Genomic DNA, 17726 nt, shown 5'->3' on the forward strand with positions numbered 1-17726 from the left:
TTGGGTCAAATATGGGACCTCTCCCGAGAATTGATGAACAAACCAGAGACATTTACTTGCCTCCTCTATGCACCAAAGGCATTATCCACTAACGTCAATGATCTCAGGTATCACCTATTCTGTGCTAAGAAAGGTGAGGTAGAGAGCCATCAGCTTCCACCCTGCAGAGACTGCTTAGTGAAACATGCACAAAGAGCCAACTACCAGGCAGCGATATGGAGACGATGTCTTGAACAGGACCCGAAAGTACCAAGTCCTGTTGGCCGAGGATGGAAGATGGAGAAGGAAGGAGTTGAACAGTTGGTGGTGCACTGGATGGACGGTCAGCCAGCACCTGAGGCGGTCCTTGATTTGTTGGCCTGCAATTGTAATAGAAAGTGTTCACTACCAAAATGTGTGTGTTTGTCAAACAGACTGAAATGCACTGATATGTGCAGACTTACAGACTGTGATAACCAGGCATCCGTCTCCGAGTCAGACGATGGGGAAAGTGCAGATGAGGATATTGAGGAACTGGAAAATGATTATGATTTTTGAGTTAATCTTGAACATTTTATTTCACTTACAATTAATGCAATATGATCAGAGATGTCTCACAAACTATGAAGGACTTTCTATTTTGTGTACTACAGGTGTTTGATACGTTCATATGTGCACTATTGACTTTAAGTCCTAAAAACCTGTATTAGTTCGGAAAATAAAGAAAAAAACATTTAACTTTTTCATGTACTTGTTATTATTTACTTTCGTTTGATTCTCAGAAAGTATCCTTGATCAACAACAACAGTGAAAATGTGAGGACATTGACCAAACTACTTAAATCCGTCAAAATTGGCTCCTTTTTTAAAAGGAGGGGGGTAACATTTTCTGCTATAAAAATAATAATATTCATCATACACACAAGAAGTATACATTTCTGGATTGCTGATGAAATTTGCTAAAAGCCCATGCAATTATATGTGTTCCACAACTTATATTTACCTTCCACAGCAAATGATAGACAAATATTTTTCTAAAGGCATTTATGATATATCACACAGAAAATATAGACTTATATATAAGTGTCACAAATGGTATATCTTTCAACTTAGGGATGTTTTACACTTTTGGTTATGAAGCAAATGATTAAGGAGAAAGGTCAAATTCATTTGAGTGTTAATGTGTGAGTGATGAAAAAGATATGTTAAGTTAAAAAATGATGTCTAAGCTTGTTCGGGCCATTTTCAATAAAACTTTATTTAAGGGTGGGTATATAAACAGGGTGATAACACACAAAAAGCTACCACCGATGCAATGCTATCACATATTTTCTAATACTAGGGTGGTATACCTTGCCAAAAATCACTATGAGAATTATTCCCCTCAGATGGTACCGACCAACCCTTCTGGCTAATGGCCTACTTGTGTTTTATACTTCTCCCAACCCCCCAACCCCCCACCCCACTCCCCCCCACCTTCACACGCCTCCTCCCCCCAAGCTCTCTCCCTCTCACAGATCTTCTGATGTCCCTGCTCTCAAATGTTGTGTTGGTGCTTCCCCTTCTCTCCCCATCTTGTCTACCGCTACCCTTATTATATGTTTTGTGTGTCTGTTTGATTTATTTGTGTGATAAATGTTAGCTCTTTCATGAGCCTCGATCCTGTATACAAAAAAAAGAAAAGAAAAAAAGATCACGAAATAAAGTGAGGTGCACATGTATGCCATCATGTATTCTGCTTGTGCCAAGTTTGAACAAAATTGGACCATGCATGTTCCATAAATAGCTGAGGACATGCCGAAGTAACACAATGGCCGCCAGTCGGCCATCTTGGATCTGATCTCGAAAATAATGGCATGCATATGTAAGCCATCATTCATTATGTGTTCCAAGTTTGAACAAGATCGGTAAATGTATATCTAAAAAATGGTTGAGGACGTGTTCAATATGAGGTTTTTTTTACAACTAAAATCGTTGACCGGCCATCGTTGACTAGATCGCAAAATAAAATGATGTGCATATGTACACGATCTAAAAAGCATCTAAAAATTCAAAGCCGTCCTCATTCACTTTGTATTCAGAAGCCTTCTTATTCTATACGCTAAACATGACGAAAACAGCTGAGAGAAAATACGAAATGAAAATCGATGGTTTTATGTCGCCTTGACCTTTGACCTTTTGATGTAAAAACAAAACAAAAAACAATTGGCTTCTAGCTTTTGATTGGTGAAATAATTCAGTGACCCAATATGCAAATTCTGAAAATTTCACGTCAATTGGATGAAAATTTATGATTTTATGTGATGCTGACCTTTGACCTTTTGAACAGATTATTAATTTGTCTTCTCCATATTGTCATAATAAAGCTTTGTTGAAAATTTGATGGGAAAATATCAAATGGTAAAAAAAAGTTATGGAAGATTATTTTGATTGTATTATTGGAAGTTATGGAAGTGACAGACACAGAAGTGATGCAAAACCCCATCTCCCGCCGCACGGGGGACGGGATAATAATAATAATAATAATAATAATAATAATAATAATAATAACTTCCATAAACTGACGGATCTTACATATACATTTAGCATTGTTATGGCAACCAAACCTTTTTTGATCGGGCTTAGAATGAAAACAAAAAACAAATAAGCCAAGCTACATGGGCCACCTGCACAAAAATGGACATATGTTAGCACTGTGTATATAAAGCACTACCAAATAGCCCTACAGTGCAATATTTGGGGACAAATCAGTTAATATTAAATAAATGCAATATTTGGGGACAAATCAGTTAATATTAAATAAATGCAATATTTGGGGACAAATCAGTTAATATTAAATAAATGCAATATTTGGGGACAAATCAGTTAATATTAAATAAATGCAATATTTGGGGACAAATCAGTTAATATTAAATAAATGCAATATTTGGGGACAAATCAGTTAATATTAAATAAATGCAATATTTGGGGACAAATCAGTTAATATTAAATAAATGCAATATTTGGGGACAAATCAGTTAATATTAAATAAATGCAATATTTGGGGACAAATCAGTTAATATTAAATAAATGCAATATTTGGGGACAAATCAGTTAATATTAAATAAATGCAATATTTGGGGACAAATCAGTTAATCTATCTATAATTCCAGTAATCTCTGTGTGAATGTCTGTGTGTATGTCTGTGTGTATGTCTGTGTGTATGCGACCGCTCTTTCTCGACAACTACCGTTCCGATATACTTGAAACTTGCCAGGTATATTGCTGGGGACCCGAGGATGTGCCTTTTCAAGGTTTGAAATTAATCGGACAAGTAGTTACCGAGCTATGGCGATTTAGCCGTTCGCCGTTCGCTTTGGCCTTGCGAATGGACCAAACCATTTCATGTAAATAGAGGGGGGGGGGGGGGGGTTCTGTGGTCGTTGCGAATGGACCAAACCATTTCATGTAAATAGAGGGGGGGGATTGTCACCGTACTCGCAAGCCGTTCGCTTTGGCTTTGCGAATGGACCAAACCATTTCATGTAAATAGAGGGGGGGGGGGGGGGGATATAATTTTAGATATATATATAGTACGGGCATGCCCTAGTATTAAATAAATGCAATATTTGGGGACAAATCAGTTAATATTAAATAAATGCAATATTTGGGGACAAATCAGTTAATATTAAATAAATGCAATATTTGGGGACAAATCAGTTAATATTAAATAAATGCAATATTTGGGGACAAATCAGTTAATATTAAATAAATGCAATATTTGGGGACAAATCAGTTAATATTAAATAAATGCAATATTTGGGGACAAATCAGTTAATATTAAATAAATGCAATATTTGGGGACAAATCAGTTAATATTAAATAAATGCAATATTTGGGGACAAATCAGTTAATATTAAATAAATGCAATATTTGGGGACAAATCAGTTAATATTAAATAAATGCAATATTTGGGGACAAATCAGTTAATATTAAATAAATGCAATATTTGGGGACAAATCAGTTAATATTAAATAAATGCAATATTTGCCAGCAGAGAAATAACTTAATGGTTCATGATCATCTGCGTCATACCTCACTTGAGCTCAGAGCGGTCGCTGTCTCTGAAAATCTTGGCAGATTGATTGGTGGTGCAAAACTGTCCGTAGGATTCAACAACTTCGGGTCAGTCTGAAGAAATGATGAATTATCTTTTCCTACGCCATCATTTGCAGAGTCCATTGACTGCTCAGTGTGAGGCTCATTTATCTGATGTTCTGGTAAAACGCTGGCCTCAAGAGAACGGTGATCCAGCCCTTGTAATTTGTTCGGTGAATGCCTTTCTGTGGTAACCACTGGGCTGGTAGATGCTGTAAACGTAGAGGTCTCACAATAAATTTCTCTTTGAGTGGTCTTGCATTCCTGAATCCGATGAGGTATTGATCGACCCTCATCAAGATGCTTCACTCCATCACCATACAACTGTTTCTTTCCACTTTCATCATCAGATTCTGACTGCCCTCTCAGGCGTTTTTTAAATTTTTGTTCCTGTAGTGACATTAAAAGAACACCATTATTACACAACAAATTCAATAAAGCAAAAGTACACAAAACAATGCTTTGTACACCCCTCTGCATCCCCCCCAAACTCAACAAAGCAAATTAAGACGATCTACAATCAGTCTTCTCAACCTAATTATGCAAACTCTAATAACAATGATATAGACAACTGATTTACCAAACGCAGTGGGTGGAATCAATTGCAAGATCCCTCAACTTTCCTCATTACACGTCAGTAAACCTACAATCTATCTACTGACCTTGGATTACTCTTTTTTTGTTGTTGACACATCCCTATTAAAGTACAGTATTTCACAAAGTATAAAAATCCACTCCCTTAGATGTAATTGAATGCAAAATAAAAAAACGAAAAAATGTTTTGTTTTCACAAACCTCCTTATCAGACAGTGCAAGAGCCTGAGAACTCGCAGATGAAGACGACGATGAAGATTCGGAAGAGGTCGAAGATGACCTTGATCGTAAACTGGAGCTGGAGCTGGAACTAGAACTGGAGCTTGACCGTGAGCGAGACCGAGAGTGCCGACAACCTCGCAGGCGATACTTTTGTTCATTCTTAACATCACAAATCTCTTCCATAGATAACCCCTTCTCTTCAATCCTAGTTACCAACTCCACTTCCTGCTCCTCTATCCTCTTTATCATAGCCTCTTCACCCCCCTTTATCACTCCTTTTTCCAGCCCTTTTACTATTCCCTCCTCTGGCCTTATTACTATTTCTGCCCCCTTTAACACAGCTTCTTGCTTCTCCACTCTCTTAACTACAGGATCCTGTTCCTCCATTCCCTTTACAACAGTCTTATGATCAATAACTTTTACTATCTCCAATTCCTCAGCTGGCACATTCATCCTCCTCACCGCATATGTCCCCACCATAATCGGTGTTGCATCACTGGATACCCTTTCCTCCCCACACAACTCAGGTGTCTTGTCCACCACTTCCATAATCTCAGGAGCACCTTCCATTGTGCACACCTTCTCTGCCACTCGATATTCTTCAGGCAGCCCTTCCATTGCCAAAGGCTTTTCAAGCTTCCTTTCCACAGTCTCTTCAGATACTCTTCCCACCACACCCATCTCATCGGATGCAATTTCTGCCCAGCTGCCATCGCCGGGTGACATCTCAACCCATCCTCTCTCACTGGGAACCATCACCGCCAAGCCGTCCTTGATCTCCGGCCCACCACCCTCGTCAGGAGCCATCTCTGATGCACTGTCCTTGCAAGGAGCAATCTCTTCCCCGCCGCGTTCACCAGGAGCCAGCTCTGCCCCTCCACCCTCGCTGTAAGCCATCTCTGCCTGGCCGCCCTTGCCAGGAGCCATATCCAACCCGCCGTCCTCGCCGGGAGCAATCCCCGCCCCACCACCCTCGCCGGGAGGAATACCCGCCCCACCAGCCTCGCCGGGAGCAATCCCCGCCCCACCAACCTCGCCGGGAGCAATCCCCGCCCCACCAGCCTCGCCGGGAGCAATCCCCACCCCACCAGCCTCGCCGGGAGCAATCCCCGCCGCACCAGCCTCGCCGGGAGCAATCCCCGCCCCACCAGTCTCGCCGGGAGCCATCCCCGCCCCACCATCCTCGCCGGGAGCAATCCCAACCCCACCAGCCTCGCCGGAAGCAATCTCCACCCTTCCGGAAGCCATCTCCGTTCTACCGCCATCACCAGGAGCCGTCTCCCCACTGCTGCGAGCCATCTCCACCCCGCCAAATTGGCCGCGAGCCATCTCTGCCATGTAACCCTCACTGGGACCCTCATTTACCCTGGCACCCTTGCTGGGAGCCGTCTCCGCCTTGCTGGGAGCCATCTCCACAATGGCACCTCTGTCTGCCACTGCAGGACCCTTCTCCTCCCCACCAACCTCACCGGGACCCTTCCTCCCTCCGCTGCCCTCGTCGGGAGCCAACTCAAACCTGCCGGGAGCCATCTCCGCTGCGGCATCCCAGCAGGGCACCATCTCCGGCACAGCACCCCCACATAACTCATTCTCCGCCACAGCATTATTGTCAGGTGCCATTTCCACCGCGGCATCCTCGTCAAGCGCCATTGCCGCCACGGCATCCTCGTCGAGCGCCATTGCCGCCACTGCATCCTCGTCGAGCGCCATTGCCGCCACTGCATCCTCGTCGTGCGCCATTGCCGCCACTGCATCCTCGCCGTGCGCCATCTCCGCCGTGGCATCCTCGTTGGGCCCCATCTCTGCCACTGCATCCTCGTGCGCCATCTCCGCTGCGGCATCCTTGTTGGGCCCCATCTCCACCGCAGCACCCTCGTAGGGCCCCATCCCCGCCACAGCACCCTCGTCAGGACCCATTTCTGCTGCAGCATCCTTGCCAGGCCCCATCTCCGCCGTAGCATCCACGTAGGGCCCCATCTCCGCCGTAGCATATTCATCAGGTGCCATCTGCGCTGTGGCATCCTCAACAGGTGCCATCTCTGCCATGGCTTCCTCGAAGGGCAACATCTCCACCCCGCCACCCTCATCGGTCCCCATCTCCACTGCGCCACATTCGTCGAGCGCCATTACCGCCGCGCTACATTCGTTGAGCGCCATCACCGCTGCTCTACATTCATTGAGCGCCATCTCCGCCGCACTAGCACTACATTCCTCAAGCGCCATCACCGCTGTGCCACATTCATCGAGTGCCATAACCGCCGCTCCACATGCATCGAGCACCATAACCGCCGCACCACATTCTTTGAGCGCCATGACCGCTGCATCATGTTCGTCAGGTTCCATATCCACTGCACCACGTTCTTCGGGAGCAACTCCACATTCTTCAGGCACCAGTGCAGCCACTCCATGTTCTTCGGGTGCCACCGCATCCAGGCCAGGCACTTCGGGCGCCTCGGCAGGTGCCCCACGTTCTTCTGGTGCCAACGCAGATATGCCATGTTCTTTCGGTGCCACTGCAGGCAGGCCACATTCTTCGGGTGCCAACGCAGCTGTTCCACTTTCTTCAAGTGCCACCGCAGCCATGCCACATTCTTTGGGTGCAACCGCAGCTAGGCCATGTTCTTTGGGTGCCGTCGCTGCCACTCCACACTGGTTGGGCACAATCACCGCCACACCACTGGCGTCAGGGTCCATCGGCACCAGGCCATCCTCGTCGGGCGCCATCAACACCATGCCATCCTCATTGGGTGCTATTTCAGCCACGCCACCCTCATTAGGTGCCATCGCAGCCCCACCACCCTCATCAGGTGCCATCACAGCCACGCCACCCTTGTCGGGTGCCATCACTACCCCGTTACCTTCATCGGGCACCATTGCTGCCACATCACCCTCGTTGGGCACCATCCCCATCACACCACACTCGTCAAGCCCCATCACTCCCACACCACCCTCGTCGGGTGCCATAGATGCCACATCATCCTCATCAGGCACCATCACTGCCACACCACCCTCATCAGGCCCCATCACCACCATTGCCACCACACCATCCTCTTTGGGCGCCATCTCCGCTACACCACGCTGGTTGGGTGCAATCGCCGCCACACCACCCTCGTTGGGTGCTATCACCACCATGCCACTCTCGTCAGGCACCATTGCTCCCACAACACCCTCATCGGGTGCCATTGCTGCCACGCCACCTTCGTTGAGCGCCATCGCCACCAGGCCACCCTCGTTTGGCACCATCGCCACTAGGCCACCCTCGTTGGGAACCATCACCACCAGGCTACCCTTGTTGGGTGCCATCGCTGCCATGCCACTGTCCTCAGTTGCCATCACCCCCACGCTACCCTCGTCAAGCGCCATCACCACCATTACACCCTCGTCGGGGGCCATCGCCGCCATTACAACCTTGACGGAAGCCATCGCCGCATCATCCTCGCCAGGTGCCATCGCCGCCACATCACCCTCGCCAGGTGCCATCGCCGCCACATCACCCTCGCCAGGTGCCATCGCCGCCACGTCACCCTCGCCAGGTGCCATCGCCGCCACGTCACCCTCGCCAGGTGCCATCGCCGCCACGTCACCCTCGCCAGGTGCCATCGCCGCCACGTCACCCTCGCCAGGTGCCATCGCCGCCACGTCACCCTCGGCAGGTGCCATCGCCGCCACGTCACCCTCGCCAGGTGCCATCGCCGCCACGTCACCCTCGCCAGGTGCCATCGCCGCCACGTCACCCTCGCCAGGTGCCATCGCCGCCAAGTCACCCTCGCCAGGTGCCATCGCCGCCAAGTCACCCTCGCCAGGTGCCATCGCCACGACGTCACCCTCGGCAGGTGCCATCGCCGCGACGTCACCCTCGCCAGGTGCCATCGTCGCCACGTCACCCTCGCCAGGTGCCATCGCCGCCACGTCACCCTCGCCAGCTGCCATCGCCGCCACGTCACCCTCGCCAGGTACCATCGGCTCCAAGTCACCCTCGGCAGGTGCCATCGCCGCCACGTCACCCTCGCCAGGTGCCATCGCCGCCACGTCACCCTCGCCAGGTGCCATCGCCGCCAAGTCACCCTCGCCAGGTGCCATCGCCACCAAGTCACCCTCGCCAGGTGCCATCGCCACCACGTCACCCTCGCCAGGTGCCATCACCGCCACGTCACCCTCGCCAGGTGCCATCGCCGCCACGTCACCCTTGCCAGGTGCCATTGCCGCCACGTCACCCTCGCCAGGTGCCATCGCCGCCACGTCACCCTCGCCAGGTGCCATCGCCGCCAAGTCACCCTCGCCAGGTGCCATCGCCACCAAGTCACCCTCGCCAGGTGACATCGCCACCACGTCACCCTCACCAGGTGACATCGCCGCCACGTCACCCTCGCCAGATGCCATCGCCGCCAAGTCACCCTCGCCAGGTGCCATCGCCACCACGTCACCCTCGGCAGGTGCCATCGCCGTGACGTCGCCCTCGCCAGGTGCCATCGCCGCCACGTCACCCTCGCCAGGTGCCATCGCCGCCACGTCACCCTCGCCAGGTGCCATCGCCGCCACGTCACCCTCGCCAGGTGCCATCGCCGCCAAGTCACCCTCGGCAGGTGCCATCGCCGCCACGTCACCCTCGCAAGGTGCCATCGCCGCCACGTCACCCTCGCCAGGTGCCATCGCCGCCAAGTCACCCTCGCCAGGTGCCATCGCCACCAAGTCACCCTCGCCAGGTGCCATCGCCGCCACGTCACCCTCGCCAGGTGCCATCGCCGCCACGTCACCCTCGCCAGGTGCCATCGCCGCCACGTCAGCCTCGCCAGGTGCCATCGCCGCCACGTCACCCTCGCCAGGTGCCATCGCCGCCAGGTCACCCTCGCCAGGTGCCATCGCCACCAAGTCACCCTCGCCAGGTGCCATCGCCACCATGTCACCCTCGCCAGGTGCCATCGCCACCACGTCACCCTCGCCAGGTGCCATCGCCGCCACGTCACCCTCGCCAGGTGCCATCGCCGCCACGTCACCCTCGCCAGGTGCCATCGCCGCCACGTCACCCTCGCCAGGTGCCATCGCCGCCACGTCACCCTCGCCAGGTGCCATCGCCGCCACGTCACCCTCGCCAGGTGCCATCGCCGCCACGTCACCCTCGGCAGGTGCCATCGCCGCCACGTCACCCTCGCCAGGTGCCATCGCCGCCACGTCACCCTCGCCAGGTGCCATCGCCGCCACGTCACCCTCGCCAGGTGCCATCGCCGCCACGTCACCCTCGCCAGGTGCCATCGCCGCCACGCCACCCTCGTCAGGTGCCATCGCCGCCACGTCACCCTCGCCAGGTGCCATCGCCGCCACGTCACCCTCGCCAGGTGCCATCGCCGTCACGTCACCCTCGGCAAGTGCCATCGCCGCCACGTCACCCTCGCCAGGTGCCATCGCCACCACGTCACCCTCGCCAGGTGCCATCGCCGCCAAGTCACCCTCGCCAGGTGCCATCGCCGCCAAGTCACCCTCGCCAGGTGCCATCGCCGACACGTCACCCTCGCCAGGTGCCATCGCCGCCACGTCACCCTCGCCAGGTGCCATCGCCGCCACGTCACCCTCGCCAGGTGCCATCGCCGCCACGTCACCCTCGCCAGGTGCCATCGCCGCTACGTCACCCTCGCCAGGTGCCATCGCCGCCACGTCACCCTCGCCAGGTGCCATCGTCGCCAAGTCAGCCTCGCCAGGTGCCATAGCCACCACGTCACTCTCGCCAGGTGCCATCGCCGCCACGTCACCCTCGCCAGGTGCCATCGCCGCCACGTCACCCTCGCCAGGTGCCATCGCCGCCAAGTCAGCCTCGCCAGGTGCCATAGCCACCACGTCACCCTCGCCAGGTGCCATCGCCACCATGTCACTCTCGCCAGGTGCCACCGCCGCCACGTCACTCTCGCCAGGTGCCATCGCCGCCAAAGAACCTTCAATGGGTGCCATCGCCGCCACACCATCCTCGATGGGCGTCATCGCCACCACACCATCCTCGCCGGGGGGCATAGCAGCCACACCACCCTCGTCGGGTGCCATCGCCATCACGCCACCCTGCTCGGGCGCAAATGCTGCCACGCCACCCTGCTCGGGCACAAATGCTGCCACACCACCTTGCTCACATGCCATCGCTGCCACGCCACCATGGTTAGGAGCCATGTCCACCATGCCACCCTCGAGAACCATCTCCGTCACGCCATTCTCGTTGGGAGTCAAGTCCATCATGACACACTCTTCAGGAGTCATCTCCACCCCACCATCTTTGAGCAGCACCATCTCTGCCCTGCCATCTGAGGGTGGAGCCAACTCCGCCCCGTCACCTTCATGTAGTGCCATCTCCACCCCATCAACCTCTTGCAGCCTCTCCTCCACCCCGTCACCCTCGTGTGGCATCACCTTTGTCATGCCACCTTCTTCCGTCATTACCTCCCCCCCGCCACCCTCATGTGGAAACACCTCTGCCACGCCATCCTCGTGCAGAATCACGTCCATGATGCCACCCTCATCAGGTGCCATCTCTGTCAGGGCACCCTTGTCAGGCTCCATCGCCACCACACCCCCCTCGTCAGGCACCATCTTCACCAGGCCAGCGTCATAGTGCACTATCGTTGTAATGCCAAACACGTCAGGTGCCATCTGACCCATGCCACACTTTTTGGGTACCGTTATATTAACCTCCTCCACCGCCACCAACCTAACCTCTTCTGATACCACTGCTGCCAACTCAGCCTCATCAGGCAAGAGCTCCACCACCCCAACCGTCTTCGTCGATATCTCTGGCACTCCACCTTCTGGCGCCATACCCACCATCCCAACTTCTTCTGATGTGAACTTCACCACCCTGACCTCCTCCCCACCGACCTCTTCAGTCAACAAATCCCCGCCGACTTTGTCAGTCGACAACTCCACCACACCAATCTCATCAGTGGACAACTTGATCACACCTACCTCGTCAGTTGACAACTGCGCTACGCCGACTTTGTCAGTTGACAACTCTGCCACACCAACCTTGTCAGTCGACAACTCCGCCACACCAACCTTGTCAGTCGACATCTCCGCCACGCCAACCTGATCAGTTGACAACCCCGCCACGCCAACCTCATCAGTCAACAACACCACCATGCCGACCTCGTCAGTCGACAACTCTGCCACCCCAACCTCAGGCGAGAAGCCCCCCAACCTGACCTCCTCAGGAGAGAATCCCACTACCCCAACCTCACTTGGTGAGATCTCTGCCACCCCAACTTCACTTGGTGAGATCTCTACCACCCCAACCTCATCAGGTGAGACCTCTGCCAGCCCAACCTCATCAGGTGAGATCTCCGCCACCCTGACCTGATCAGGTGAGATCTCCGCCACACCGACCTCTTCAGGTGAAAATCTTGCCACCCCATCCTCCTCAGACGAGAACCTCGTCATATCAATCTCCTTAGTTGATATATCTTCCACCCCAACCTTCTCAGTCAACATTTCTGCCACTCCAACCCCATCCGTCGATATCTCCAGGATAGCAGCCCTATCAGGCGACATTTCGGCTACACCAGCCTCATCAGTTGGCATCTCAACAACACCGGCCTCGTCAGTTGATATGTCAACCACACTGGCCTCGTCAGTTGATATGTCAACCACACTGGCCTCGTCAGTTGACATCTCGGCCCCAAAAGCCTCATCAGGTGACACCTCGGTCGCACCAGCCTCATCAGTTGACATATCGGCCACACCAGCCTCATCAGTCGGCATCTTGGAAGCACCAGCCTCATCAGTTGACATCTCCACCACACCAACCCCATCAGTCGACATCTCCCCCTCCCCAACCTCATCCACCGACATCCCTGCCACACCAGCCCCATTAGTTGACATCACCACACTCAACCCATCGGTTAACATATCCGCCACTCCAACTCCAGCACTCGACATCTCCACCATCCCAACCCCATCAGTCAACATATCAACCTCTCCTACTCCATCAAGTGCCTTCTCCATCGCTCCAACCCCATCAGGTACTTTCTCAGCCATTCCAACTGCATCAAGTGCCTTCTCCCCCACCACCTTCTTTACATGCCCATCCTCCTCAGGTGCCTTCTCTGCCACCCTAACCTCCTCAACCACCTTCATCTCCTCCCCAACCTCATGAAGAACCTTCTCCCCCTCCCCAACCTCCTTAGGCATCTCCTTCACCTCCATGCCCACTTCCTGATGTGCCTCCATCACATCTACCACTTCTTGTGCAACCCCCACCTCTTCGGACATCTCCCTTACCGTGCCCACATCCATAGGTGCCCATTCTACGACCTCCTCATGCATCCTCCCCACTACCCTTCCTTCATCAGATACTCTCTTTACCATCACTGCCTCCTCCAATACATTCACTGCCATCATTGCCCTTTCCAATGCGCTCTCCGCTGTCCCTGTGTCATCAAGTGCTATATCCTTCTCAGCTTCTTCAGAAGGCCACGCCATCACCCCAGTCTTTTCAGGTGCATTCCCCAGCACTTCCAAATTTTCAGATGGCTTCTCCATCTCAACACTTGGCTCAGACATCAATCCCACCTCCTTAGTACCTTCCTCCAACATCCCCAATTTTTTAGGCACGCTCTCTTCAGTTTCTTCATGCATCAACTTTACAAATCCTGCCTTTCCACGTGACCTTTGCTTTACCTGCACTTTCGCAGGTTTCTCTTCCATAATCTCAGACTTCTCCAGTGCCCAATTTACCACCCCTGTTTCCTCAATTGCTGCATCCTTAACTGCTGCCACCTCCGGTGATCCCTTCACCTCCAAAACCTCCTTAGGGAGACTCTTCTTAACATTTCCCTCCTCTGGGATCCTCTCCAATTCTGACTCTTTAACCACCCCAATTTCCTCTACCTCCCTCTTTTTATCTCTGCCAAACTCTTCTTTTTCAAATTCCCTACTCAATTGTGCCTTTTCAAGTGAACAACTCAACACATTTTTCTCAAACATTGCACCTACATCCATTTCTTCAATTGTACTCGACCTTTCTTCTATTGACTTTACCATCGTTCCCTCTCCAATTGCTTTTCTAAAGGTTGCTCCCCTCACCACCTTTATTATATCCTCCTCTCCTGCTTTTACATTTTCTTTGTCCACTACATTTTTCATTTCTTCTTCCTCCTCTCGTTCTCCTTCCAATATCCGATTTACTTTAAACTCTGTTTTTACGTCATTGTGCTTGCTTTTACGTTCAAACTTCAACACTTCTTTTTGCTCTTCTCCCATTGCTTTAAGTTCCACTTTGGCTTTACTTTTTTCCTCTACACTCTTGATTTGTCTTTTCCTCCTTTTATTTCCTTCTTCAAAGATTAAAACTTTCGTGTTAACAGGTTCAACAGCCTGATAAAACACCTTTGATTTATCGCCATCGCAGCTTGTAAGTTGGCACGTCTCCACATCAAGAGTTGGTGGTTGGTCTCTGTCATGCTGTGCAGAAGAAGAGTTTGAATCCTTGTCTTCTTTCTGCTTGCTTACTTCCTCAATTTGCATTTCCTGCTCCAGCCTAGGTGGTGATGGCTCTGTGGTGTTCCTTCGTCTTCGTCCTCTCTTGTGATCACCATAAGATCTGGAATATATCTCTTTGTCTGTCCGTTTTCTGGTCTTGGAAGCTGGCTTGGATTTTTGAGTCTCTACTCGCTGCAAGTGAGAGTCAGCTTCACTTGAGGAAACTGCCTCCACATATTTTTTTGGAGTCAACTCAGGCAAAGAAGGGGTGATGCACGTTTTCGAGTTTGAGGCCTTCGGTGATTTTTTCATTCGAGATGCTTCTTGAACTTCCACTGCAGGTATGAAGCAACCAGTCTGCAAATAAAAGAAATAGAAAACACATCATAGCATCAGTTACAATTTCTACAGCTTATTGCTTTCATGTGCAAGCATAAGGGGACAATTTTACTATAGTTGAGCAAAGGGGATGTCACCGAAACTCCAAAATTGACATTTAGTGGAAATAGCGCCACCTTTGGTGGGAGCCAGTATTACAAAGTCTCGATCTTACGATGGAGTATATGTTGTGATCAATAAAATTTCTTTCAAAAATGACTAACATTTTAAAGTGCATTTCCAAAACTGTGCCGCATCACATTGCCCACCAAAGTTGGGCTGAGAAGTCTCCCATGATCTGGAAAAACCTTGTAAGTCAAATTTCGGTCAAATTGAGTTTGACCTATTTTTGGACTTAAAAAAAGACGTGCACTGGGAATATTGCCCCACACGTTCATCTAACATGCCTAAACTAATTGTCTCTTGTTCTCAGCACCCTAGTCCCAAAGGTTCATTGTTTTTTTTTTCTGAATATCTCAAATTTCAGTGGAGAGCACTTATTAGATTTTTCCAGATCAGGAGAGAAGTGTCCCTAAGTGTTTTCTAATCGACAACTGCTCACATGCAAAACAGTATAAGACAATGCAAATGTATTCTGCACCAATGTTTGATGACAGAAATATGATTGGTTAAGATATTTTTTTTATGTATAAAAGCAATGCAATCAAGACACCAATAATTAAATGACAAAATGAAGTTATTGACTTGGTAGGAACAACCTCATCCTCGGTGCTGCCTCCAACCCCAACTTCTACACTTCTCCCAACTCCAAAGACCCTTTTAGTCCTTAAGACCCCAAAGACCCTTTAGACCCCAAAGGCCCGTACGACCTCTTAAGACCCTCAAGACCCTTAAAAAACCCTAAGACCCCCTAAGACTACAGAGACCCTTTAAGACCTCAGAGACCCTTAAGACACCAAAGACCCCTTAGACCCCGAAGACCCTTTATACCTCAAAGACCCTTAAAACCCCAAAGACCCGTAGGAACTCTTAAGACCCCCAAGACCCTTTGAGACCATGAAGACCCTTAAACACCCTGAAGATCCTTAAATACCCCAAAGACCCTGAAGACTCTATAGACCCCAAAGATCCAAAAGACCCGTTTATTCCCCTAAGATTCTCAAGACCCCAAAGACTCATAAGACCCCAGAGATCTGTAAGACCCCCGAGACCTGTAAGACCCCAAAAATCTGAAAGACCCCAAATATCCCTAAAACCCTATAAGGCTCCTAAGACACTAAGACGTTTGAGGTGAGCTAAAACCACGAATGGATGGTGAACCCTCGTTAAAGTGAAGTCTTTGTCGACCCCTGTGAGTATGTCTATTAATTACATACTGTTTGAAAATGTGTTGGACAGTGAGTACGTCTATCAATTATTTATTATTGCACCTTGATTACGTCTATCAACTACCTCTATTAATTATGGACTATTGTAACATACCGTTTAGACATGTATATTTTAAAGCCCTTACACCTTATAGATCCCAAAATTGACCCTGGAATTGTGTGTGTAGTTTCAGAATGAAGTTATTGACTTGTTATAAATCCAGAAGTTATCGTGGTAAAGGCCTTTGAACCTTTTAAGACCCTTTATACCCTTTAAACCTCCACACTCTTTTGACCCCAATGACTCTTTAGAACCTTAAGACCTTTTAAGACCCATAAAACCCCTTCAGACTCCTAAACTAACACCCTTCATAACCCCAAGACCATTCATAACCCTAAGACCCTTCTGACGCCCCCACTCCCAAGACCTTTCGACCCCCAAGAACATTTCAGACCCCTTAAACCTTTTGTAACCCTCAGACCCTGTAAGACCCCCAATACCTCCTAGAACACTAAGACCCCAAAAACCCTTTAGACACCAAAAACCTATAAGACCCTTAAGACCCCAAAGTCCCTTAACTACATAAAGTGATCCCTTATTAATCGACATTTCAAAAACAAAGGAAAAAACTAAGTTCAGCTTAATCGACTCAGTTTTTCATGCTCTTTCCAATGGTGCAACTCTCATCACCCACTAATTTCCATCCAATTAGTCAACTAAAGTTTGATTCATGGGGAAAAACTAGAACGACACTCTTCGACATCACGACGTCGACAGATATGCCTCCGCCCACATTATTACATCATTATAATACTTGTACCAAGTTTGATTTAAATCCATTCAGCTGTTCTTAAGTTGTCACATTTAAACCTGACATGACCTCTGACCTTTGATCTGTTGATGCCATAATCCAATCAGTTCATCTTTGTATCATATATACTTATACCAAGTTTGTTCAAAATCCCATCACTTGTTCACAAGTTGGCATGGCAACAAATTTTACTTAACTTGACCTCTTGACCCCTAAATGTAATCAGTTCATGTTTACATCATTATACATACCTGTACCAAGTTTTAATTTAAATCCCTTCAGCTGTTAGTATGTTGCATCATAATATATAATTATACCAAGTTTGGTGAAAATCCCCAAAAGTTCACAAGTTAGCTCGGTAACGTAATTTGTACCTGACGGGATGTCTAGCATTTGACCTTTGACCTATTGACCCCAAAATCTAATCAGTTAATGTTTACATCATCATACATATGTATACCAAGTTTGAATTAGATCCCTTCAGATGTTCTCAAGTTATAGACCTATTACACTACTTTGACCTTTGACCTCTTGATCTCAAAATCTAATCAGGTCATCTTTGCATCATAATACATACGTGTACCAACTTTGGTCAGAATTCCTTCACTGTTTCACAAGTTACCGTGGTAACAGGATCTTTGTACCTAACATGACCTCAGACCTTTGGCCATTGACCTTGTGGCCCCAAAATCTAACGATTTCATCTTTACCTCATGATACATACCTGCACCAAGTTTGACTAAGATCACCTCAGCCGTTCTCAAGTTATGGCGGTAACAAAAACCTATCACGGATGGATGGACAGCCAGACGGACAAACTGAAAACA

The 17726-nt window shown here is 49.6% G+C and overlaps 2 protein-coding genes across 3 annotated transcripts in view; both read right to left on the reverse strand.

The window, feature by feature from the left end:
• The window catches only part of LOC137435215 (uncharacterized), a 146057-nt gene extending 135940 nt beyond the window's left edge, over positions 1-10117 (reverse strand). For both annotated transcript variants that reach the window (XM_068128796.2, XM_068128795.2), the window contains exons 1-2: positions 4911-10117; positions 4053-4505 (exon numbers count right to left, since the gene is read on the reverse strand). In XM_068128796.2, the coding sequence (XP_067984897.2) occupies positions 4053-4505; positions 4911-10091 (5634 nt within the window). In that variant the 5' untranslated portion in view covers positions 10092-10117. The remainder of the gene's footprint in view (positions 1-4052; positions 4506-4910) is intronic.
• Positions 10102-17726, reverse strand: part of LOC137435740 (uncharacterized) — a gene marked incomplete at its 5' end in the record, with an annotated part of 78659 nt that continues 71034 nt past the window's right edge. The window contains 2 exon segments of the mRNA XM_078785111.1: positions 10102-10106; positions 10166-14738. Of these exon segments, the coding sequence (XP_078641237.1) occupies positions 10102-10106; positions 10166-14738 (4578 nt within the window).

Source organism: Myxine glutinosa, chromosome 9 (assembly GCF_964187855.1).
Source record: "Myxine glutinosa chromosome 9, kmMyxGlut1.1, whole genome shotgun sequence".
In the NCBI taxonomy this organism is placed as follows: Eukaryota; Metazoa; Chordata; class Myxini; order Myxiniformes; family Myxinidae; genus Myxine; species Myxine glutinosa.